A 26,102-nucleotide genomic window follows, 5' to 3' on the forward strand; every position below is an offset into this window, starting at 1 on the left:
ACCATTAGTTGGTTTATTTCTTGTAGCTACAATCTGCAAGTTGCTTTTCTTTTGATCATGGATGTCTAAAAGTTCATATTACTTCAGAAGTATTATAAAAATGCTTATGCAATGCTACTGAATTTGTGATAGGCTAAGAGACCAGGCTTTTAGACCATATGAGATAGATGTAATTTACTTTTTTACATATCACAGAGGTTGATGGTGGAATTACCTAGTATCACTTCCTTAACACAAAACGTTTGGCAAAACTGTCACCATGTTTGGGAAAAAAAAGTGTTGTTTGTCTAAGACAAGTTACTGTGGGTGAAGATGAAGTAGATGAGATCAGCTGCATGCACAGACTGCAAATCTCAGCGATGATCCTGTTCTTAGAGATACACAAAACAGGATTTAGCTCATGATGATGTGGGAGAAAACAGTGGGGGAACAAAATACAAGCTGTAATTACGACTTATACCCCTCCACAGTATGCCCCCACTGAACACGCTGCAGTTTTTATTAAGGCATCTCAGAACAGTTGTAACAGAAGACAGACAATTGGAGGATGACTAAAATAACCACAGAACAAAAGCATAACAGATGAAAAACCATGAATAGTGCACAGACAGGAAAAAAACCAACAACACACCTGCTTCTGACAATAGAAGAAATGAAAGGTTCAAAATGGGGTTAGCAAATAAGCAGGTTTAAAAATAACATTTAAAAAAATGACTTGTATAACTGAATTACGGAATTCACTCTTAGGGCATTTTAGAGGCCAGAAGTACAAACAAATTAGGACTAAGACAAATGGATGAGGGTAGGGCCTACCACATACCAGATTCAACTACTAGCTCAGCAAGTCCCTAAAACAGGTTGCTGGAGAAGTTAACCTAAAGCAAAATCTGTGTGTAAGCCTTTTGTTTATATCCTTCCCTAAGTGTCTACAACCATTTATAATCAAATGGAACATTACAAGTAAGACAGGCTTGTGATTTGCCTTGTAATAGCATGTTATATTTTTATGTAACATAAAAATAAGATAAAAGAGAATAACGTTCAAATGTTATCTCTGCATTGGATTAGTCAGTTTTTAAGAATCTGTTATTTTTAGGTGACTTGATCAGGGAAATACAAAGAAAAACTGAGAAACTGGGTTATAGGATTGTTCCAAAATTGTTAATTTTGCAATGGCAAAGCACTAAGCTGAATGGAGTATCACCCTCTTCCATGGCCAGTGCAATTAGACTTTTATTTTGATAATGATTAATAGGACAAGAATTTATTCTCAGTTGGATTAAACAGCAAAGCATTTGGTACTCCAAAACTGAACAGCCTTTACAACTAAGCATTTAATACAACACTGGCATTTAATAGGAACTAAAAACACTGGGTTTATTTCCAAGAGCCTGACAACAACATTTAACATACCAATACACAAAAACACTTTATAAAGCAATGCACAAGCTCAAACAGTATTACCAAATTTTAATCTCATTATACTCTTCATTCACATCATTTATCAGAACTTTTTGTTGTTTCAAAGTATCTGCTTATCAGCACTGGAAAGTCACCCAGATTTTTTTGCATAGACAGATACTGCTGTGATGTTGGGAAGAATTTCACTGAAGAAAAAAAGGGAAGAGGTCAAGACACATGAAAATCTTTAGTGCCATTTGGATATTGCCATCTATTCATTTACTGATGGGAATGAAGCATTCACAGGCTGAAAACTGAGGTGGTGATAAGCAAAGTGTTCCTTGTTATACAACTGAACGGTGAAGAAGAGCCTATGGAGAATATTGCCTAGGTGACTAAGCAACAGATCCTGCATCTCAGGGGGCTTTTCTGGAAACGCAGACTACTCTTTGAGCTTTGCATTTGTTTACTATCAGACCACAGAGCAGTAACAGACAGACTACAATTCTCCAGCTAACACACAAAAATACATATAAATATTACCAATAAAAAAAAATACAGCACTGACTCATCTTAACAGATGACAAGTACAAAGCCAATAAATACCAATTCTAAAGCATAAATTATTTGCTGCCCTACAGAGGATAAGTACTGCATGGTAAAGGTTTTTTTGTTTGTTTGCTTTTAAAACGTGTATGTTACCAAAAACTACTTAAAGTTTGAAATTCTTTGCTGAACAGATGAGAAAATATACATATACGTCCATGCCAAGCTTTGTTATCTTCTCCTATATCCCTCCTCCTTTCAGATCTCAATTTCTTAATGTCTTGGATCATCAAGCCTCTATAAAATGAACTCAGTGATATAGACCAAGTATCCCATTATTTCATGTGTGTGTATATATATTATATATATAGTATACAAGCTTAAAATTGCTTTCAAAATGTATAACTTAATACTTAAAGCTACATCAACATTGGTTTGCATCAACAGCTTTCCTCTGTCTCTGAATTAGCACTTTTCGGTTCTCTTCACATTCAACTTCTCTCTCATGTTCTCAAGGAATGGAGGTCCTGTTAAGGTCAGCTGTGCATAAATACAAGTATAGAAATAAATCCAATAAGTTTAAAATCACACTCCTGACACACCTGAATATTCAGTATTTCTATATGGTCTGCTGGGATTTGGAATTTAACTGCTTAAGCATAGTTAACAGGAGCTGTCCAAAAATGAGTCTCTCTCTCGCTGGATAATCACCAAGGCCACAGACTGCAAAGCAAATGGCCACAATCATCTTAGTAAAAATTCAGAGTAGTCTATATGATTAAAAATCTCCCCTCTTTATTGCACATGCACCTGAAAACGGTCTCCTCTCTCTGCAAAGACAGAAATTTGCAATGCTCTAAGGACATTCTGTTAATGATGAGGCACGAGTACTATTTCCAAGTCATTTCTCCTCTCACATGTGACAGTCTGGGAAATGTCACATTTTGAAAGCCTGTATGCTAAAAATAACATTTCTAAATGGGGAAAATCTGCTCTTTATCCAACGTTTCAATATTATGTCTTACCCTAGAAAGAGGAACATATTTTTAATGCTTAAAATGCAGTTTCCTAGGAAAAGGAAACAGGATGAAATGAAAAAAGTTATTCTCTTAAATAAAATAAAATCTCAGCATGCTCTTTACCACTTCTCACGGATGAACATGCAGAAGTGCATTAACAGAAGGAAAACACATTAAACTATAGGACAAATAAAGTCCAAGATTCTGTGCTGAAAGAGACCAGGTCACTGGTCACAAAATAAAATATTTTTGCAGGTGAAGCAAGTTTTGAGATTGCTGTTTTCTAAGTAATGAAAATACCAAGAAAGATTACTTTCAGAAGCGTCAAGACTCCGTTTGAGTAGAATATCCTTGCAATGGGGCTAACGTGTCTGCTGTCCCTTCCTAGAGTACTGAAAACATTACTGCCTTTCAACTTTGTAACTTCCCTCAGTTTCTGGCTTTGTAAGAAGCGGACTGTCAGGGGTACTGACAAAGCTGTTTCTTCCTGTATAGGCTCAAGTTTCTTGAGGAACATTTTCCTTCATGGTACAATAACACCTCTTACTCTGTGGTCTGTCAGTCTAGATTTCACTAGAAAACCATTTGGCACTGAGATGCAGCTCCTGGTACACACGACGCTTGATGCAAGCCATGGGAAGTGCATGGACCAACGTACTGAAGATCCTCCCTGCAGTACCAGGCATGCTTCTCTGAAGGCAGTGAGCAACTGGAATCTAATGCAGAGACTACACTGGCCTTCTACACTAAAAGCATATGATCCTGCAGAACCAACACTATCAACCTACGCCCCAAACTCTGCTCAAGTCATTCAGCACAGAAATTGCATGTAGGAAAGCAATGCATGTAAGACAAGAGACACAAAAAGGCCATAATGCACTGGCCAGTGTCAGAGAGCTGTTGGTACTTCAAATAGGTGCTGCCAGTGAGAACAACAGAATAAGGACACAATGGCTGTTCACTTTGCCATCGCACATCAGGGTCAAATCCTCCCGTTGGGTATCTTGAGGTTGGATAAAGTCTGAATTCCAATGCAATCAATCGCAGTCCTTGTGACCTGTGTGTCCAGTGCGTCTCCCCCGCAGAGAGATGAGCTGTGGAAGCAAGAGGTGTTAGCTTCTGAAGGTCTGGAGCAAGAGCTTTGTACTTCTCTTTAGAAGTTCTGGGGTCCATCTGGATCCGCAGTATGTAAAAGGATCCAGCTGGGGTAATTTTTTTTTGTCCCAACGCCAGATGCTGCAGCTACTTTTTGGGCTTCTCTAGGATGTTCAGGAATTTCCCTCGAGTCATTTCTCTAGCTGAAATCACAAGGGAGGAAAAAAAAATTAATATTGAAAAAAAGTTAAGAAATCCAAACAGAATGGTATAATTTGCAGTATTTAACTAGAGGGTAAGAAATTCATTTAATTTGTACTTATATTAATAGTAAGGACTTTTTTATTTAAGTGAAAAGTAAATATATCTAGTAAAAAAGTAAAAAAAAAAATCCAGCCTGTATTTCTGACAATGTAGAAATGCAGGCAAGACCTAGAATCTTCTAACCTCAGCAATAATTCCCGTAAGGCTGTCTCGTTACATACAATCTCTGCTTTCTATTCCTACTGCTTTATGCTCTTGCAGCATCCCCTTTTCTGTCTCTACTATCCTTCTCTGAATGGTATAATCCAGATCTCCATCATTCTGTCTCAGAGCAATTGTTCCGGGATGTTATAATCCGTCAGAGATTATGGAACTCTCTCTTTCTCCATTTCAGGATTATTGGTCCCTGGGTGCTATGATCTTCAACAGAAATTAGACAGCATTTTCTCTCTCAGCACTGTCAGTCCCTGGATACTGTAATATAATGGGGTTTACATTCCTTCAACACAGTCCATCTATGGATGGTGTAATAAAGTAAAGTTTATAGAGCTTTGGTCTTCTCACTCTCTCTGCATTGTCATTCCTTCGATGTTTAATACGGCGAGGCAAGGTTTATATGTCTCTCTCTCACTCTTGGCACCATCAATCTCTGGTAGCTGTACTACAGCAGGGTTTACACAGCCACTTTTCTGCACGAGACGTTTCTGACTTGTGAGCCCATAAGCTCACAAGCTGGCAGAGCAGCCCAAATACTATCTTTGTCTCACAATACAATACAATGCGTTAAAGACAGCACGATTAGCGACTGAGTCCTTGAGAGAGAATCTTCCCGCTGGAGCTTCCCTTCATTTCTTTTACATAAAGGTGTGAGCTTTGTGCTGGACTGACAGCCATCAAAACCTGGAGGTTTTTATTCACAGGATTGTTGAAAGCATGCATGTTTCCCACACCTAGCCTAGAGAGACTCTGAAAGGCGGAGACAGGAATTAATTTTCTGTTTTATTTATTCAATTCCTGACCTCTCTACTGAGAGGAACAACAGCAATGACAATTAGCATAAAAAACTAGAGGTGGGTTTGTTGCTGATGTTGAGTTTACTTTTGACATTACTCGTTATCTGTCTGAATGGAAATAAATGTAATAATAAGTGTTTAGCTTAAAATACTCAAATACCATCAGGTAAAGGCATTTTGTTATTCTAGATAGAAAGGTTAGAAATTGTGCCTTGAAGCCTGTTCTTTAAGTTGTTAGAATGTAACTTCACCACCCAAAATTGTAGCATGAGGTTTTGTCATTATTGACAATATCCCCCTAAAGCAATCAGTGTTATGAAGTGCCCGGTACACATCGATATTCACAGGCTGCAGACTCCACAGCCCTGATGGGAACGTGCCCCACAGCAAGCGACTGCTTCAGGCTGCCTGCGGATTCAAGCAGATCACCTCATTATTCCCTCGGTTCATGCCTCCAGCTGTGAGTTATATCATCTGGGATCCATTCCCAACTCTGCTTCTGATTCAGGGTGAGCTGCCACAAACATCGTTTACTCATTTGTTCCTCTACTTCCCCATCTGCTAGACAGCTTCCAGCTTTCAGGGCTGGGTAGAAGGTGCTGCAGAAGGGCAGGGAGTGGGCTGTTGTTTTGTCAAGAACTAAATTGTCATGCACAAAGAAGATGGTTAAATAAAAATTCAAGTTTCTCAACGTTTCAGCTAGGAACAGGTTTTCGCCACCGGTTCCTTGACACCACCCTGCCTTGCACTGGTGACAGCGCAGGGTTTTAAAACACTATTATGGAAAAATCACCAAACCCAACTACAGCTGATAGAGTGGAAAGTTTTTTCTAAGCACAAGTCCCATATAGGAGATATACGAATGCATGACAATTCCGTTCCCCCAAAGAGGCTGCACCCTATAAATCAGGCAGAGAGCATAGACTCCTTCTGTGCGCTGAGCGAAATTACTGTGGGTTGGGGGTTGCTCCGGAGCACGTGCCCTCCTGTTCACTTGTCATCGGAGATGTTAACATTTCTGATTAATTCACAGACCTCTCATTTTATTCTTCATTCCTTTATCCTTGCTATCCTGTTCTGCCGCAGCTTAAAGATTCTTACCGACCTGCTACAATAATCACCGCCCGCTTCCCCCCCCAACCTGGTGAAATTGTTTAGTGATGCCAACCGCGCTTTTAATTTGCAAGACATCAGACACAGAGGTAATTTATACCAACATCTGTTCATTTCTGACTTCTAAAACAAACTCGCACATGCTGCTACAAAATCCCATTAGGAGCAGGAGACAGCCTTCTGCTATTCTGTATTCCTCTTCTCCTCACATACTCAGGCTTGCAACAGGGCTTTATTTTTAAAGATATGATGCCAAGCTGAAAGAAAGGACCTTACGCCTTTGTATATGTATGAAAATGGCCGGGAAATAACATCCTCGTACCACAAACAAATCCCAGCCAAACTGAGGGCAAGTTTCCACAAACATTAACAATCTTGTTTTCCCTGCTTCAGCTGCTTCTCTTGTCTGCCCAGGAACCCCAGCTCAATGTATTCCTGATAATCACAGGCCAAATACATATTACACGGTGCTGCGTTCAAACGTCTTGGCTACTCCTTCCCCTTTGTTCCTCCCTAATCTGCACTAGGGTATGCCTTCAGCTTGGGTTTTGCACCGAAAAGCCTCGAGTATTAAACTGACTCCTCCACTCAGCATCGCTTCTGAGAAATTAATTTTTAAAAATGGGAATATCAATTCCAACTGGGCCTTTTGGAGCTTGCTGGAGTGAAGGAAGAGCTTGTAAAGGAAGAAACCATCGCCCCCATTCTAAATACGATCACAGTCTAAGAGAGACAGCAAGACCTGTCTTAAACCCAAAAAAGGACCCGCAGAAGCCCGTTGTGTGGAAGACAGAGGTGGATTTTTTAATTAAAAGGTTGGACAAAACCGTAGGGACAACCTTGGGGATTTTTCCTTAGAACGGTTGCTTAAACTACAGACTTCTAGCGAAGAGAGGGCTTGAGCACGGGTTTCCCTGTCCCAGCGAACAGACATTACAGAGGCTGTGCAGCACGGAACAGAAACATGAATCTCCATGGCAGGGGACGATTTACAACCTCGCCTTGGCTGTGCATCTACGACAATAGAAAATCAACAATTGATACAATCACAATAGCTTGGATACAAATTAATCTCACGTATTATGGAGGAAGAAGAGGGTACCAAAGACCATAGAAAAAAAACACCTTAAGATGTTATCAGCACTGGTTCTGATGGAAGTTGAGTGCTTGAATAGACTCTCTGAAAGAAAACTGTACTGGAAAATGGTATCGGGCTGTTATCATTAACAGAGCATGTTGCATTATGAATTCAGTTTGCTGCCTGGGAGATCTCAAGAACAGGTACCGGACAGGAAAGACTGAGGCTGAAAGGAGAAGGAGAGATTTCTACTTGATAGGGGAGCAGAATAAGGTTTAATATAATCTCCTCTTTAGAACTTCAATCCCTCAATCCCGCATTTAGTCTTGTTGCCCGGGGCTCCTTTTCTACTACAAGTGTCCCCAAGCTGCTTCTTTGCAGTAAATTTTGTGGTTGCTGGTTGAAAGATTCAGTAGTAGAGATTGATTTCCTACAAGTGAGGAGATGAGGGATTACCAAAAGCAGTCCTGGTTAACAAGATTGGGTGCAGATCTCCTGCGAGAGCAGCCCACTCTGCCAGTGCTTTGCATCCTTTCACTATGACATATGGGTTTCATTACACAAAGATTTTCCTGATTTTAACTTGGAGGCGATTACATTGGAAACTCAGAGTTATCTTTACATCTGTAGCAATTTAAAGGTTAAGTAACTTTTAATCAAATGACAAGGACTCAATTTTTTTTTTTTTTTCCTTGATAGAAAATGAAAACTGCTGTTCCAGATATTCCTCCCAGTGACAATTTAATTAGAAAAAACACTGTCCTGGAGATTGGGGTCCAGGCTGATTGCTCCCCATAAAAAGCCTTCTCATACATATGACAGCACAAGACAAACTGTGTGATAAGGTTTGGATAGCCAAGAAATAATGGAAGGATTTACTGCTACAAAACCAGGAACAAAAATAGTGACTTTCACTTATATAAGCAACTTTCAATGAGGAGAATCCCTCAAGCAACACACACACACGTACGCATGTTGTCAACACAGCATACACTTCAAATGAAAGTGTAGACTTGGTGACAAAGCCTACACAAAAGATGTGCAACAAACTGTATTTATCATACATTTATCAGGATCATGACACCTTCCACTGCTTACTGCTTCCGGACTTATCCTAAGAATCTCAAAACAAAGCCTGCGAGCATCTTCAGATCATGGATATTTTACAATGAAGTCACCCTGCCGAAGACACTTCTCTGCCTCTCCCCACAATTTACAAATTGAGCAAATTTGACTGTGCTCCTCCTCTGATCTGAAAATGTAGCCATGTTGCTATCTAAATGCTTTGCTACTAAAAATATGGAAATGCAATTAATACCCTATGAACAGAAAATGGTTTTAGCCCTAAAATGCCTTGTAGTATCACACTGAACGCTACATTCTTTGGGCACTGGCATACTTTGTTAGCTTTTCAGTTAAAATATTCCTCCTGTTCAGTCCCTACAGTTGTACTTAGGGTAACAAAATAACTTGTTTTACACCACAGAAGGATTTCCCTGAAGTGCCAATCACACACTGTCAAACTGCTGTCTTAGCACTACAGAGCCAACAAAACTAGGAGGGTTTCTTTGCGAAGAGCTAGCAGTGGAAATTACCAGTTCAGGGAAAAGAGCATGAATTGCAGAGAGACAGCAAAATACTTCTCTGGTTTAGCTCTTCCATCACAAGTGTGTAATGCTTCAGGCAATTACTTCTTTTGTCTAACAGAATGTTAGGATAAGACAACAATTCTTTTTCTTAGTAGGTAGGATGTACAAAAAGCCACAGAGGATTGTGCCAGGAGTTTGTGGGAGGCTTGCTTGACAGGACTTGTGAAAGCCAACGGCAAAGCCAAATCTCTGAGCTGTGTTTGACCACTATTCCCTTCCCATTTGGAAGGGAAATAAAATCAGTCACCAGGCATGAAGGCAAAAAGGCAATCTAAAAACAGCAAAAACATGTTAAGATTGACATTAGTACTAAACAACTCCCAAAAGAAAACGAGGTCTTTATTAGCCAAAATCAGGAGAATATTATTACCAAGCCAACATAATCTGAACTTCTCTCATCAGAGAAAGCAATCCGTTCACATCTTTGTCTCTGACTTGGTTTTGACTCCTAGGCTCAATGCATACTTATGGAAGACCAGACCCCAAAAATTCCTGCTGGCACTGTCTCATCCCTCTTCCTCCACAAAAAGATCTCTAACTACTCAGCTAGCTTCATACTGGTTTAACGTAATTGTCAAATGAAATACTATTTGACAACTGTAGGCCTTGGTCAAACGTGAATCAGTGAATCCTGCACCAAGCCCAGTTCCACGAAGCTGGAACTGCCAGCCCAGGAGAGCAGTGGCTAGCAGAAGCAATGCCAATTGCCTTTAACGAAGATAAAACCAGCATATAGTTACTCAAACCTGTGCTTCAAAAATGTTTCACTGTTTACACTAAATACCAGCAAAATCATCTAGAACTCCTGAAACACGTTTTTTCAGGTAGGATGATAGCGACTCAGCATTAATCTCCAGGTGAAATAAGTTTGTGATACCATGGCATCTTTCACTAATCGGTATCAAAGCACTTGCAAAGTTTATGAAGCTTCATAATATTCTTGAGACATCTGGTGATTTAATTCCCATCTTGCAGCTGGGGTCACAGCCTCAGTAAGAAGTGATGCACGGATGTATGTTAAAGGAGTCGGCGACAGTGCTAGAATTTGGGCTCTGAAAGATGAGTTCTGTCAAGTCTTGCGGCAGTATTTTAAAATATTAACACCACCCTTGGTACAAAACATTACTGTCCTTCCCTTGGTGGATGAGACAGCAGAACTCACCCTTACTTCATCTCCGGTACGTAGTTCGGCATGACTTATTTTGAAATGCCAAAGAAGGTGGGATTGCACAAAAACTGCTGTGAACCAGAGCAGGTGAGGAGCATGGACTATTCCTCCCTGTGTGCAACGAAAATGGTCGTCTCTGACAGAGAGGTGGTAAATAGATGAAACCGAAAAAGTTTTAAACCGCTGAAATACTTCAGTGAATATTACCTGGAGCATTAGGAACTCGGAGTCAAAGACCCAATGCTTCCTTGAATCATGAAATCCTAATGTGCCATCGTTCAGTCTCATTTCTCTCCACGCATAGTAGTTGTGTTTTATTGTACACCTGATCAGACAACTCAAGAGCTCACTCAGGATTATCCACGGTGGTGACAACAGATCTGATTTCCTCAAAAATGTTGTTGTTAGTATCAATGAACATTACAATTTTATCTGCTCTAAAAAAATAAATCCCTTCTCTGCAAAATAATCACCTTGTTCTCCTAACCAGACGTCCCCACCTTGCAGGGCAGCACCATTCCCTTTGCACTCAGCTGCAAGCAACAATGTGCACAGAGCTGTGAACGCAAAAACCTCCAAACAGCATTCATTCACGTACGGATGGGCAAGGCCAGGCAGCGGGAATACTTGGGGCAGCAAGGGGCAGTAACATCCCTGCCAATGCCCAGGGAGCTACTAAACTTACGTTCCAGGTCACAAATACTACAACATGCAGATATTTTGTCCTGTATGACCCCCGTTTTAAATGAAACTCCTACAGTACCTCCCACCTCCAGGAACTGCCTGCAGCCAACATCCTGTGGGGCCAAAGAGATGATCCCTTTGACCCCCAAAGCAGGGAAAGAGTTACATCTTCGCTCTGTGAAGCCAATAAAAACCTCTCTTGATTATAATTTAGATAAGAGCCACTGGATTGAATAATAATGTCTGAAACTCCCCTGGCTGTTTCACCTTGAGACGTCCATCACTGGGTTAAACATGATGCTAATTGCATTTGGATTGATTAATTTCTCTCACTCCTGTCTATTCGAATAATGCTTAACAAAATAATCACAGCACCCAGAGCCAAATCTTCTCCGTCAAAGGAATGAAGCCATCAGAACCAGCAGAGATGAAAGAAATGAAGATGACCCGTAATTACTGCTACGGTGATATCATTACCATATTATAGAAAATGAGTGTACGTGGGGGGAGAGGGGGCTGCGATTATTATTTATTTTTTAATGGAACCGCACATCCCAAGAATACAGATCTGACACAGTGGAGCATATAGAAATACAGAACTAAAAAAAATTATTGTGCATTAAATTGCAAAATACAGTGAACGCTGGGGCTCTCGATGCATTGAATGCCTTGTACTGTGAGCTATTTGTTCACTTCACTGTTTTTTCATTACAATAATACTCTGCATATGACTAGCACAGAGATTGAAGATGCCTACCTTCCCCAAAAGATCCTCAAGTATCTGCAGCAGAACTCACCCATAACCCTTCTCCTTTAATATTACGAGTCATCTTCCTTTGAATGTTGGCGTTCAGATTTTTCAACCACAAGACCTAATTTGATGTTCGAAGAAAAGCTAGTACACAAGAAATTCTTATTCCTAACTGCAGATTCCTATCTGAGAGCAGTTTTAAATTCCATCACCAGCTGCAGTAGATTACTTTCAGCCATTTGTTATGCTGGTTCTGCAAAGATATCAAATGTATAAGTCTGGAAGAATTCAAGCTAGGATTCAAAAACAAAACAAACAAAAATCTAACATTCAAAAGGAAGGCCTTCTGCTCCTTTTATTCTTCAAAATATACTCCCAAAGCCCCTCTCATTTGAGAAACAAATAGCTTGGCAATTGTATAAGATCTTCAGACACCTGTGCACTGCAGTTCTAATTGTGGTTTATACAGTTCACTTCTCTCCATGCTGGTTATGTCTGCCCCCTAGTCTCAGACCGAAGACAAAAAACAACACACAACTAACAGCTTAAAATATTTATTCTGGAGTAAAGCCAAGGTCAAGTACACACACAAAAACTTCACACGCCAAAAATGTCAAGACCTAAGACCAGGCACTGACTCATGAAGCTAATTACACACAGAAAAATGATGTTCAAGTATTTTATAAGGCTTAAAGGAGCAAATTCAACTTACGCTTCTAGTGTTAAGGGCAGTATGAAAGCCAATTTTACATCTAAGTTAAAAATAGTGGGCAAGTATACCTGAAGGGAACTTCACTAGGGTAGGTTACCTCTAGAACAGATACAGCTTGGAAAAGCTCTGACCACCAAGTCCCACGGGTGTTGGAAGCAAATAGTGGGATAGAAATGGGAACAGTTTAACAAGAAGCACACTGAAGTTTTTTTTTTTTTTTTTTTTTTTTTTTTTGTCTGCTTGTACCGAAAAGGAAATAATTTCTTCATGCTCTCCCAACCCTAGCAGAAGCCCAATAATTCTTGATCATTTAGGGTTTCTTACTCCTGCATCTCTAAAAGGAATCTTCTTTATCTAGGAACATGCAGAAATGAGATCAAAACTGCTTGCTCGAGAACACGAGCATAAACCACATGAAAAAACTAGGTGGAGAGGCCTGCACTGAATACTCGCATGCAGCTGGGCATGAAATGTTTTTAAAGGTGAGTGGGTCCTTCTCAGAAAGCACGCAGGCAGAAGCAACATCTAAATCCCCATAAAAGAGCGCCCTGTGATGCGGCCTCCCTTGCCTACGCAGGGAGCAGGCCTTAATGGCTGGGAGCAAAGCAGGTGAATCTTCAAAGTCACCATTTTTTCAAGTCTTATCAGTGGCCAGGGCACACAGGCCATGGAAAAACCTCAGCCCAAGAGCCAATAGGAACAAAGGGATTAAGAGTTATTAGGAGTAGAGAGAATTACACATTTACAGTACAGTTAGTGAAAAATAATCGTGTAGCGATTATGTAAGCCCCTATACTCCTTTTGGCTAATAATGTTGGGATACAAGCTGTATGGTTATGCAAGTCAGAACAAGCAAATCCACTCAGAACACAACAAGGCACACTCACAGGAGGCTTGTAGTCCTGTTTCCAGTATGGCTTCCTTGGCCTCCAAAGGAAGAAATGAGTCCCTGCCAGTAGGCTACCTAATGGCTTGGGCTGTGAAGCTCTGTCAACAAGCTTCATGAGGACAGGTGCCTGGAGGAAAGAAGCTCGTACCACCATAGTCTGTATTTATTTTTCCCCATATGTCTTTACTTTAGAAAACAGATTACATTTTTCAAGTGTTTTCTAATCCTCAGATTCCTTACTGAAACTTCTTCCATGTAGATGTCTGTGGCCACTGACACAACAATGAATTATCGACACTGACAGCCTCCGCAAGAAGACAATATTATTTGATTTACACACGAAATAAACTAAGATTTCTTTTGCCATTAGTGAAATGATATCACACAATGGAACTATATAGAGGACTTCTATAATTTCTAACAACCCAAGTAAAAAGTCTGCATGAACAAATTCAAGTAAATTACTGAAATCTCATTGCTCCAAGGCAAAAAACTCAACCTTAGTTCAAGCAGCATTATGGAAGGGAAGCAATATGCAGTTTGTGGGCTCTGGCTGCAGAAGAAAACTTCCACAACCACCCCCATCACTTAATTCTTTCCTCCATATGAATCAAAGACACTTTCTTCATTGTGTTCTCTTATTCCTATCCTCTTCCTCCCCAACATACCCACTGTTTGCCTCAGTCCAGCTGTTTTTCTGTTATTCTACTGACTCATTTCAAGCTCTCAAGCCACTTCTCCTGGCAGAAATACCCTGAGCTGAGGAATATTTGAAAGTTCAGAAGAGGATTCAGGGAATTCAAAACCATCTTTACCAACTCCCAGTTGGTCACAGAACATCTCAGGAAATGCACTGATTTAGATATGCCACGGTTTTCACAGCATTCAAATGCCACTAGAGTCAAGTTGAAATGAATATTGGAAAAAGAAAAACAACAGCATACATTGGCAAGAGGTAAAAATCACAGAAAGAGTGGTGTTATTCAGAGAAAATAACACTAAGTTTAATCTGACTTGATAAAAAATTGCAATACCACTCAGGGCTGTTTGGAATAGATGTTAACAGATAAACATGCAGACTTTGCTAAATTAAAACATTTTAGCTGTTAACGAGCTCAAACACAACTAGGCAAGGCCCAGATGTAAAAAATAAAGCCAAAACCAAACCCTCCCAAGACCTATGAACAAATGCGAGAACATTCTGCATAAACATCCTTGCCCTTCTGGTCCCCATGGGTTTTTAAGAAAATCTTGAAGCCATGAAGAAAAGAAATACAGAGGTAGTCTGCTGATACCTCCTGAGTATAGCAGCCAGAAGAAACTTTTCTTGAAGCTCAGAAATAAAGCATCCTAGTCAACTGTCATCCCTAAGGGGGGAAAAAAAAGCCAAAACAAACAAACAAACCATTCTTTTTCTCTCCAGAAGAGTACTGAGAGCAGCCCAGTTAGCCTTGGTACTCTTTGTACTCTATGGCTTCCAAAAATCTCTTCATGTTTATTCACAATCCATGCATACCACTGGTCTGAGGCCATGTCTACTATTACTCTCTTATAAAAGCTGAATTAACAGTGCCATAACAGACTAGTGTTCCTCATCCATTACTGGAAACAAAAAATTAGGATATTGCAGCAAAGCGAAAGGGAAACCATCTAGAAGACAGCTCAGAGAAGTAAGGCAGAAGAAAGTTGATGATGGCTATGAAGAGTCCCCATAATTTACTGTCTGGTGAGATTGCTCTGATGGGTGAAGGGTACCATATTAAAAAAAAAAAAAAAACACTTCCACTGAACTCATTCCAGCTCACCAATGTCTCTCTCATGTCAGGGCATGGAGGATACCACTGGATGTGGTATTACAAGTGCACCTCTACTCCACGACTGCTGAGTAGAGGTGGGCAGTCACTGCTGGCTACAGTCCTATCAGCAGATGTATATGCAGTCTTACATTTCTTTCCAAGGCACTACCCACCTGCTACACGTTCAACACTGTTTCCTCACCATCAGTCCTTCACCCAGCCACTGCTTTGGTTATTGTTGGAGGAAGCCTGAGAACCATAGACAGGAGTCGCTGAGAGAGGGAAGCAACTGTTTTTTCCTCTGAGTTTTATATATACACACATTAGCAGACAGAAATGATAAGTTTTTATTATTATTATTTTATTTAATATGCTCTCTCTTTGCAAGTAAGCCAGGTACTAGGCATGAAAATCTTGAGGCAACCCTCAGAACTATCTGTTGAAAAGCAAACGACAGCTTGGCCTGCTACCCGGAAACATCCATCACCCAGCCCTTTTCTGTTGGGATTTGTGCTGAATGACGTCTTCTGCAGGTTAAGAATTAGTTTTTAGCATAAGAGCCTTGTGTCATCGTTGTCATCTCCCCAGGAGAGAAAAACAGGCTGAATGATTTTTAGATTATATGCTCTGATAAGACACAGGCTCCTGAATCCCTGTGTGCTCGTGCCATGCAGGCCACCTGCTCTATGGAGCTGCCACTGGGGACACCCTCAAATGGGTTTAGTAATAATGTTCTCTCTAGAGATACACCTCAAAGCATGCTTTGAATGTACATCCTATATCGCTGACTGAAAACCTGTGTATAAAATCCTATCAACAGACAGGATTTAAGACCAGTCTCTAGAAAAGAGTAATACAGAATACAGTAGACATTTTATTTCCTATTAAACACAAATATGCCACATCTGTAGGCATACAAAAATGCACATGAACACAGGAATTGATAAAGCAGGGCCGATGAGTGATCTACCCAGTCAGGTGTCCTGTCTGCCTGCACCCAGTATCAGAAACATCACCAGAAAAAAAAGCAACCCCATTGTGAAGACAAATGGAATAATAGGTTCTGAAACACTCCTCCTCTTCCCAAGTGCTTGTTTTGTATCCCGAAGCAGCAGATATTTCATACTTCATTTTATATTTTATCCTGATACACCTAAAAATCTTCTTAGCCATTTAATTGCCTGATTCTTTCTCAATAGCTGCTAAATGGTCAGTCTAAATAGAATCCCAGTGTGGCAGAAAGTTCCACATCAAATTATTCATTGCGTAAAAAGCATTCCTCTTTGCCTCTTTTAATATGACTGGCTTCCATTACTTTTTTTCTGAATTCCACCCCCCTCATTCTTTTCTGGGCTGGGAGTCAATACGAATTTTCAATTTATCTTCTCAATTGCAGAGATGTAAAATAGCAACCGTGTCACCTTTCAAAAATCAGAGGTCCTTTTTTTCTGCCCCTCACATTCTTATGAAGAAACCTCTTGATTTATAAGCAGCTCTCTAGAAACGAATGGTATATTTCACACCATCTTGAAATTATTCCTGCCAAAAGACTGCCTGAAGTGACCACAGAGTACCTGAAGTTGCAAGAGAGAGAAGTCAAGCAGAGGAAGAGGTGGTAAACAGCACAGTAATCTGCAGCATGAAGACATGCAGGGGTAGAGCAATCCACTCTGCTTTGCTATGCTGAGGACTGTGCTTTTACTCAGCTGTTCGGGGCCACCTCAAGGGTTCCGGAGGCTTGAGGGGTACATGCTAAACAGGACTAAACGTTGCCACATTTACCAGCAGCACACAAACTGTGATTCCATTACTTAACTAGTTCTCTGGCAAGTTCAGATTTGTCATGAGAGTTCTGCTGAACCACAAGTTTTCAGTTGAGAAGCACCAAACTTTTATTAAAAAAACTATATACAGGATTACCAGATTAAAAAAAAAAAAAAAAAAAAACAAAAAAAAAACTTAGCATAACTATTCCTATCTATCAAAGTATAAAGAGCTCTCAAGTTAAGCTAGCCCTAGTACCGATCCTTGTGTCATCACCTATCCAACTCAACTTACACCAACTATTTTGAAACCTACTCTTTACAAAATCTACCAGTGTGACAAGCCTTTGTTAAGGAAAAAAAAAAATGTAGCTTGATTAGATCTTTGATTACAAATGTATATGAAGATCATACTTAATACATTAACTTTCTCAGACTTATCTAACTGGAAGTAACAGCAAATTACAACTACTTTACAACTTCTTGGAAAAAAAGATTTAGCAAGTTACATACAAGACAAAGCATTTGACAGCATTACGGCCCTCCAAGCAGCCTGCAGCTTATACAGAAAGTGAACATCTAGAGAGCAAACGCTACTACACCGTCTCCCTTCCTTTACAATATAATAAGCAAGGCTGTGACTAATTGCTGCCATGTTTGAACTTCAAATACTTCCTTTTCTGCTTCTGATCGTAATTCTGAACAATATTTGGTGTCAAAAGGCATTACCTCAAATACAAAAGAGTCGTGTTACTTAGAGGTAAAGTTTTGCTTGATGGATGCAATTATTGGGCTAAAATGGCAGCAAGCTCCGGGAGACAGGACATTAGCCTGTAGGAGGAAACCTAGTTTCTATTCCTGACACACTCCTGCTACGTGCCTTCTCCATCCCTTAGGCTCCCCCAGCAGTAATTGGTACACACCTTTCTCTGTCAAGTTCCCAGACTAAGGGAATAGGATTTCCTTGTTTCATAATAATCCCATTTCAGTTTCATGCATAGTTAGTGGTTCAGGTCTAAGGCTTAGATCCATGCCAACTAAATTAAGGTTCCTGACTAAGGTGCCTAAAAATCTCATAAAAATCCACAGAAAGAAACAACGGCCTCCAAAACAGGAGTTCAGCTTAAGACATAACTTCTTGTACAGCTCAGAGTGATTACATTTCTAATTTGTAGAGTCCAGGTTCATGCTAAAAGGTAACAGCTGCTGGAACTGGTCCCAGACATCAGGTGCACCTTTTTGTGGTATTTCCTAGAGCTGCTTCTTAAGCAATCCGTCAAAAGATCCTTGGATACTCGTGCAGAAAACCATTTTTATGTTGTCAAAGCCCTTCAAGGAATACTCCACTTGAGTTTATTCCATACTTACCTGCTGCTAGTACCTGCAATGCCAAAGCAGAGCAGAAGCCAAAACGTTCAACCAAATGCCAACATCAAAAGAAGAAAACTGCCAGGATGTTAGCTTGACAGGTAACTTACAATACTGCTAGCAAGCTATGCCCAGGTACATCTTGAATTACTTTAAGGCCTGGAAGTTCCTGTTGATCAAGTAGCCTTGCTGATACAGGGTGTACAAACACATAACAAGAGATTTCTGTCCTAAGGCGCTCAGAAGAGACACTACGCAAATACTGACAGACAACACAGGTGTATAGATAAGTGACACAACGCAGAACAGTGTCTCAAACCCAACACATCATTAACAGCCAGTCATCAAGACTTCTATAAACACCATACAACAAGTGCAGGAAGACAAATGAGATTGCTCCCTGGGTGTTTACAGAGAGTGCCTCCCATGTGCGTGGAAGAATATTTAGATCATAGCTCGGATGCCAACTTACTGGAGCGTCAACCTTTATACCTGGGTCACAAGGGCACATTAGGGACAGAAGAGCAGTAGTGTTCATAGTCACCAAGGAAGAGGGATCACAGGTAATTTGTTGGAGCCAACCACGGCTTAGAAGTAACAAAGCACTTTGCCTTGCATATTTATACAGTAACATTTGTACAGAAATTATATGAAACTGCATATTACTAAAAAGAAATAAAGATAAAAGAACACAGAAAATACAGGAAACAAAGATAAAGTCCAGCAGAACTGAAGTTCTTTTCTTGCATAGAAAAGATTATTCACTTCTCAGCTTTGCTGCGATAGCCAGTTACCATCTGAATCGTTACACTACATCTACACCCCACTGTCCTCATCATTTAATTAGAAGCAGTGACACCCACTCTAAATATCTAAATAATCAGCATCCACAATCTCTCCTCCTCCCAGGGACCCATATGCAAACGCCCTACAAATCCCTATTGTCACAGCCTCGGAGTTTTCCCCTCTCCGGGACAGATGCTGCTGCTGCCTTGAACAAATTGTGTCCTGCCTGGCAAACCAGCAGCAGGTCCAAGCTAGTGAGTACTGTGGGACTACTCAAAAGGATGAGTGCTCAACACTGCCTTTCGTGCCGAGCTTATTGAAAGATCACTGCTTATTTGCCCATATGACACAAATACCAAGGTAACTGGCAGACAAGCAGATGGACAGACAAACAATGTAAGGCAGGAAAGAGAAGACTACTGAAAAGGCTTGCCCAAGTGCTAAACATTTAAAGGAATACTTTTTCCTGAATCTGAAAACAGATTTTGTTGCAGGGTACAGCATGCCAGCATTAAATTCCTTTCTCGTTAATCCATGGATGCGTTGGCTTTTGTTTTACCCACTAGGCAGGGGGCACTCAAAATCCTCATTAGGAAGTGATCTGCAGCTATGCACCAGAGAACAGGGAAGAGTACAGTCTGCAGGATTTAAGATTTTAGTTAAGGCACTGCTCAGCAAGGAGAGAGAGCAGCAGGTACATTTTCATTGCCATCTGCTGGATACAATGGACTACTCTAATGAAGGTTAGAAAGCACTGTTTTCCATTTATCATCATCAACACATACCAACAGTTCCCTCCTCTTCATATACTGCCTAAACGCAGATGAAAATTGAAATTGTCTTAATAAGCACTTATTATTCCCCAGACTCTGTCAAAGCACCCAAGCAAGCAAGCAAGCCAACAGTTAAGATGTTTGGATGAGTAAAAATGCCCACGTGTTACTACTGCTGAGAATTGGGAAGGTTCTGACAGTGGAAATTATCTTAAATTAGATTTGATGAGAACTTGATGTCTAGGGTACAAAACACGTTTCCGCATCAGGCCCATGTTATCTCCCGTCCCAGAATGGTGAATATTTCTTTTTGAAGAAAGCAGTGCAATGAAAAAGTCATAAGACAGTAAGTTTTTTCCTCTGTCCTAAAGAACATTCTTCCCTTTACAAAGTCCAACAACGAGTGGGGTTTACACAGCTAAAGTGGTGGAAAACTGATTTGTCACAATGAAATGTAACAGAACACTACTTGGAAGGGACAAGTAGCTTCCATTGCTAAGGAAGACCAACACGGCAAATATCCTAGAATTTGAGGCCAGGTACTTATTAATACAGAGGGAATAAAAGGTCGGCTTGATCTCTAAGATGAGGAACAACTTTCTGACTTTTGTGAATTATAACATGTTCTGGTTGATGAAATTAAAAAGAAAAACAAACTAAAAACAAAACTTCATTAAAAGTCTTAACAATTTGCAGAAACCTCTGATTCTAAGGCTACCAACAAAGGGCACCTGGGCCTTTCCTCTTGTGGTAATGAAATCAAAGAATTTCTGGACACTGGTGGGATGACTCTCATGGTCTACCATGCCTTTTAGACAGTCTATTGAATCACCTGGATTCAGTTAAAAACAAAAAAACAAAAACAAAACAAAACAAAAAAAACAGCTAGACATGAAATGGGGTCTGGCCTGAGATCCATATAATTGGTATAATAGGTATAGCAACAGGCTGTACTCCCAGGCCCTCGAATAAAAAAAGGTACTTGCTGACATGAAAACCCAGCAATTATTAATAAACAGATATTCTGCTCTTCAACACTCCATATGGCAATCTGATGGATTAAACACTAGCAGTGTGATCACTCTAAAAGCTCATCGTGAGATGATCTGGGAAAATCTATCTACAATTTACGAATTCTGGTTAATTTAATTAAAATGCTGCATCACTAAGTGCCTTAATATGTGGAAAGCCATAAGCTTGTGAGGCTCCTGGCACATGCCTGATTTCAGAAGATGCTGCAGAACAAACCAGCAAGAATCTCTCCTTTTTAACTAGGGATACACAAAGGAAGACTCCTGAACTAGAAAATCGGTCTGAGTTTACATGCAGGGAGAAAAGAGCAAAAAAAAATAATCCAAAAGAGGCAAACAGAAGGACAGGTGATAGAGTAAGACCAAGGATGGCAGTAGAATGCAAGGAACAAGGAGGAACAAGCTGTCAAGGCAATGGGGGCTTCTTTGAAAGGTGCCAGCCAAGGTAAAGGAAAGGAAAGGGGTTATAAGTAGTCTGCATGTTGATAGGGAGAGAGAGAGAAGAGAAATAGAGATTCAGGAGAGGAACTGCAAAATCCTTAAAAGATGTTCTCTCATATTCTACTGAATGCTGCAGAAAGGTGAGAGAGCAAAGACTGGCAGAGGCACATACAGATCAGGGCTTTTTTGACCTACATCTCTTTAACTGGTAATTGTACCAATTAAAATACGACTGGATTCAAAACCATTTATAAAGTCACCATGGTCCGTGCTTTTGAGAAGAGCTTTAATGCAAACTGCCCTTGAGTTTGGAGATTGAAAAAGGATGGGCTTCAATGACTCAAGGATCAAAGACTGTAAATACATGAGGGCACGAAGGCCAGGAAGTCGCCAAAGAGAAAGAGCCCACGATCAACATGCCTGGCCAGAGGTAAGCCCAATGCTGTAATCTACCTTTACGAAGGGAGGCTTGAGATCTGGCTTCTTCTTCAACTGAGACACACTGCAGTGCATACACAATTAATTACTGCAATTTAGCTAAGGGGTGGTACCTGTTCATCTTCAATTTGGTGCCAACACCATCAAAGAGAATCCATGAGGCTGAGCCAAGCTTAGACACTTTCTTCTTTGCTAGAAGCATGGTTGGATGACAGAACACAGATATTCCCATGCAAAATCTCTTACCAAAAAAAGAAGATAAGTGATTAATCTGCTGGAATCTGGAAGCAGATGATAGTCTGGGAACTGAGATGGAAAACCTCTTCCATGTCTGCAGCAGCTCAGAGTTAATGGAAGCCAAGGGATTCCCAGTGCTATCATTACTACCTCTGAAATGGACTTAGATGCATTAATACTTCTCTTCCATTTAGTATCTACTTCTGTTCTTTATAAGCTAAAGAGAACTTGGCAGCAGAAGCTGAGGATGCTTCAGGGTTTCCCAGGCATGATTGCTAGCACTTGAGAGGAGTCTGGAAAGTGGTGTTACCAGGGAGCTGTCATGGAAAAACAGACAGAAGGTCCCCTGCTACTACTGTCTCAGTCCACTCTAATTCAGCAAAGCACCTTTTTTTTTCTTTTTTTTTTTACCTCTCCTTCTTGCAGGTTCAGAACACTCTAAAATCAAGAGAAAAAAATTTAAAAGGAAGCATCAGCAAACTTCCTTAGAGCCACATTCAGCTTAGGCTCATCTCTTATTAAAAAATATTAAATAATTTTGAATTTTGTTCTGCAGAAGGATTATCTTGTATTATCTTATCCTGTTTATTTGGAGGAAAAGGAACAGTCTCTCTGGAACGGCAATTTGTCCCCCACTTACAAGGGCTGATGACGTTCTGCCTGCAAAAGAGGATCTCCTGACTTTCTGCAACAGAATAGGGCATGGGAAGTTGTGAAGAAGGCCTGATCATGTTCTACGTCTAGCACAGTATCATAAAGAAAGCCTGTCACCTGTTAAAGTGCACTTCAGCTGTATGTCTACAATGCACTGAATAATAAGAAATAACATTGATATTTTACAATGATCATCCTTATATTAACCTTTCCCACATTAACAGAACTCAGAAAACTTGATCTGGAGTAAATAATGAAGCCACACGCTTAGTGAATAAAATCCTTATTTTAAAAAAGCCCAATCACATTTTTCTTTCAATATCCAATATCATCTCTATGTTTCCTCTAGACTCTTTCCAGCTGCTTTTTAGGAGATGCACCTGAGCATGCTGGAGCCAAAGGTAATTATTTCCCTATTCTAATAGAAGAGCACTGAACTTCTAGACTATCAAAAGCAAAAGGACCTAAAAAAAGAGCCCAAGACTGAAAGCAAGATGGGGAAAAAAAAAAAAAAAAAAAAAAAAAGAAAAAAAAAATCCTCCCCCTAAGCCTCCTCTGCTACAGAGAGACCAAGCAGGCTGGTTTCAAAACAAGAGCAAGTGATATAACCAAACAAAAGCAGATCTGAAAGGTGAGCAAACCCCACAAGCCACACAGTCATTATTACTGTGTCGACAGCACACTTGTTAAAAATGTATATTTTAATTTTCTGTATTGCTAAAGGTCCCAATTTGCCCAGGGATCTAGCTAAGCTGCCATTTTCTACCACGACAGAGTCTAATCTTTATTTAATGGATTTAGCATCTATCTTCACTAGAGTGGTCTCTAAGGGAAAGGGGAGGGGAGTATAAAGGGGCATGAAGAGATGATCAGAGCCCCCCTCTCCTTCATCCATCCGGCGCTCATGTTTGTGTTCAAAATTCAATTACCTCCTTATTGATACTTCACAGAGATATTTAAGCTGCAAACATGAAGCCCTGATTTCCCAGGGGGCCATGCCCCTCTCTATTTCACTGCTCTGCTTCCCCCAGGGTGAATTCCTGAGGCGTCCATATTAATAGGTAATCAGTCACAATTCATTTATTAAACAGCTAGCAAGGTTTATCAGCCTGCCCTGATTAGCCGGAAGAAGCCACTGAATTCCTAATTTATTTATGGAAATGTAAGTGTCTTTTTGAATTCCATTCATGAAAGAGCGGGGTGCCGTGGGCCTGGCACACTGAATTCTAACAGGAAAGCAGCAGGAAACCCAGGGACTGGGGACTCTGCAACTTCAGCCTGGGAAATACACTACGGTGACCCTACCTTGATCAATAGATTTAGGGCCAGAACCTCACGGAAGCATTCAGAAGACAGCCCTACAGAGAGCAGGCATTGCCGCCCACTGCAGCCAGAGAAAGGGGTTGGAAAGAGGTCCTTAAGTGGAGCAAGTTACATGGTCAAGCAACACTGAGAAAATGGGCAGAAATAACGAAGAAATAGAAGTATTAAGGAAAAGATCCAACAAAACATTCAGGAGAGCGCTAAGACAACTGCCATGTAACACCAATATACACATTTACATGTAAAGTTCAGCTTTTCGAAAATTTCAAAAGTTATTTTTGCTATCATCAATCCAATCAAAGCCATTTTTAAAATGCAACAAACATTGCCACTCTATTTCCAGCAGCTCAAAAATGCTGCTGGATTACCAGGAAGGGAAAACGGCCAATAAGAAAAAAAATCATTCTTCTCTATTGTGTAAATGAGAAATGGATGAAGTAAAAAGACTTATGCATACATGTAACCACATCTTAAGGCAACTAGGATAGAGCTTCTGATAACATAAAGCTTATATACAGGCTGCCTCTAAAGGTTCAAGGCCACCAGGGCTAAAAAACCCACCTGCTTTTTATTCCTTTCAAATCTGCAGTCATCTCTGAAACTTAGGTTTATCTGAATTTTACCCACCATAGCTACTTAATCATAAAACAATTAGGAATGGAAGACTACAGAAAATGTTTATTTCCTTTTTCTCCCCCTACGAAACTGCCAAGTTTCACTGTTTCCTGCTCTGCATTTAGCAACTTTCCTGAACAGTTCAACTGGCAGGTAAAAATTGGGATTGTGTTTCTAGTCCTGCACACAAGGAAGATGTCCATCAGACAGATGCAACAGCCAAAAGGTTGGGTTTAATTCATTCTTTCCTAAGTGTCTTAGATTTCAAAACTGACAAGATTTAACGATCCACAGTGTTGTGTGGAATATAGACAGAAACACGCTTTAAAAGGTTGTATTTCTGTAACGTTAATTCTGAGATGCTCATCAGACGCTTTGTTCAGTTATTTCAGTCCTCTGATCTGGTTATGAACTGGCTAGGAAAGCACTCAAAACTAACAACTCAGAGCATAAATAACGGAGGATGCAGATGCCACTATATAATATTGCATTACACACACAAAAAAAAACTCAGTTCAATTAGGATTATTTGAAAAAGTATTTAAAACAGCAATACAAAATCCTACATGGTTTAAAACTGGCTACGCCTATGTCTACCCTCCGAATTTACAAGCAAAAGCTAAATTGTTACACACAAGGTTTTAATTTGCTTAAGAATTCATTATGCAAAAATTTTACTAGAGTGTTAAAATCTATATAAAAATCCTGCTTCAACTAAACTAGTACAACCCACACGCTGAAATAAAAAGAGATGATTTCCTCTCAAGCTACAGTGGTCAGACATGGAAAGATGTAGTGCATGCAATAAATACATCCATGCAGTGGGAGGAACGAGCGTTTGAATTCTCCAGAAGCTGAACGCTGCAGGTGTTTAAAGTCAGGGGTGGCATGGGGAAACGAATCCTGGAAGAGGCATCTTTCACCACCTGAAAAAGTAATCAATTGCCTAATTGTTATTAGCCCGTGTTTTATGCAGACAAGGGTAATTCAATGTAGATTTCCTACTACGAAGAGCAGCTCCTGGAGGAAGGGAAAGAACAGAATTTGCAGTGGCAGACGTCACACGATTGTACAACAGGCCCGAACATCTCATCAGGACGTGGCTCTCAACAGTCCGTTTCTCCAGGCCTCATTGCTTGGGAACTGCAAATGCTACCCGTGCAAATAAAACAACCTGTTCCCCTCCTGCATCTAGCCATACTTCAACCTTTTCCCTCTTCAGCAGTAAATTCACAGTAACGATTTCAAGCTATGACTTTGTGGAATAAATAAGAGCAAACACACCACTGAGCAGGTTAAACAGGACACTTGTGCATGTTCTTATTGTGAAGCTCACTGAACTTCCAACCCCACGTTATTTTCACTCCCTCAATACAAAAGCTCTTTATCATATGGAAAACAGCAGCAGCATCCAGAACAGACATCCACCCCACACGTTTTGGAGCAGATGAGCTATAGTTACTTTGCAGTTATTTCTGGTCTTCACCGGTTGGAA

General features: G+C 40.3%; 1 protein-coding gene across 3 annotated transcripts in view; it reads right to left on the reverse strand.

Moving 5' to 3' along the window:
• Positions 1 to 439: 439 nt before the first annotated feature.
• LIN52 (lin-52 DREAM MuvB core complex component) overlaps positions 440 to 26,102 on the reverse strand; it is a 44,232-nt gene continuing 18,569 nt past the window's right edge. Inside the window, exon 6 of one of the 3 annotated variants that reach the window (XM_035328644.1) lies at positions 440 to 4,264. In XM_035328644.1, the coding sequence (XP_035184535.1) occupies positions 4,209 to 4,264 (56 nt within the window). In that variant the 3' untranslated portion in view covers positions 440 to 4,208. Of the gene's footprint in view, positions 4,265 to 8,254; positions 9,386 to 24,412; positions 25,534 to 26,102 lie in introns of those variants that run through there. The other 2 variants (XM_035328642.1, XM_035328641.1) reach the window with 2 other exon arrangements.

Source organism: Oxyura jamaicensis, chromosome 5 (assembly GCF_011077185.1).
Source record: "Oxyura jamaicensis isolate SHBP4307 breed ruddy duck chromosome 5, BPBGC_Ojam_1.0, whole genome shotgun sequence".
Classification (NCBI taxonomy): Eukaryota; Metazoa; Chordata; class Aves; order Anseriformes; family Anatidae; genus Oxyura; species Oxyura jamaicensis.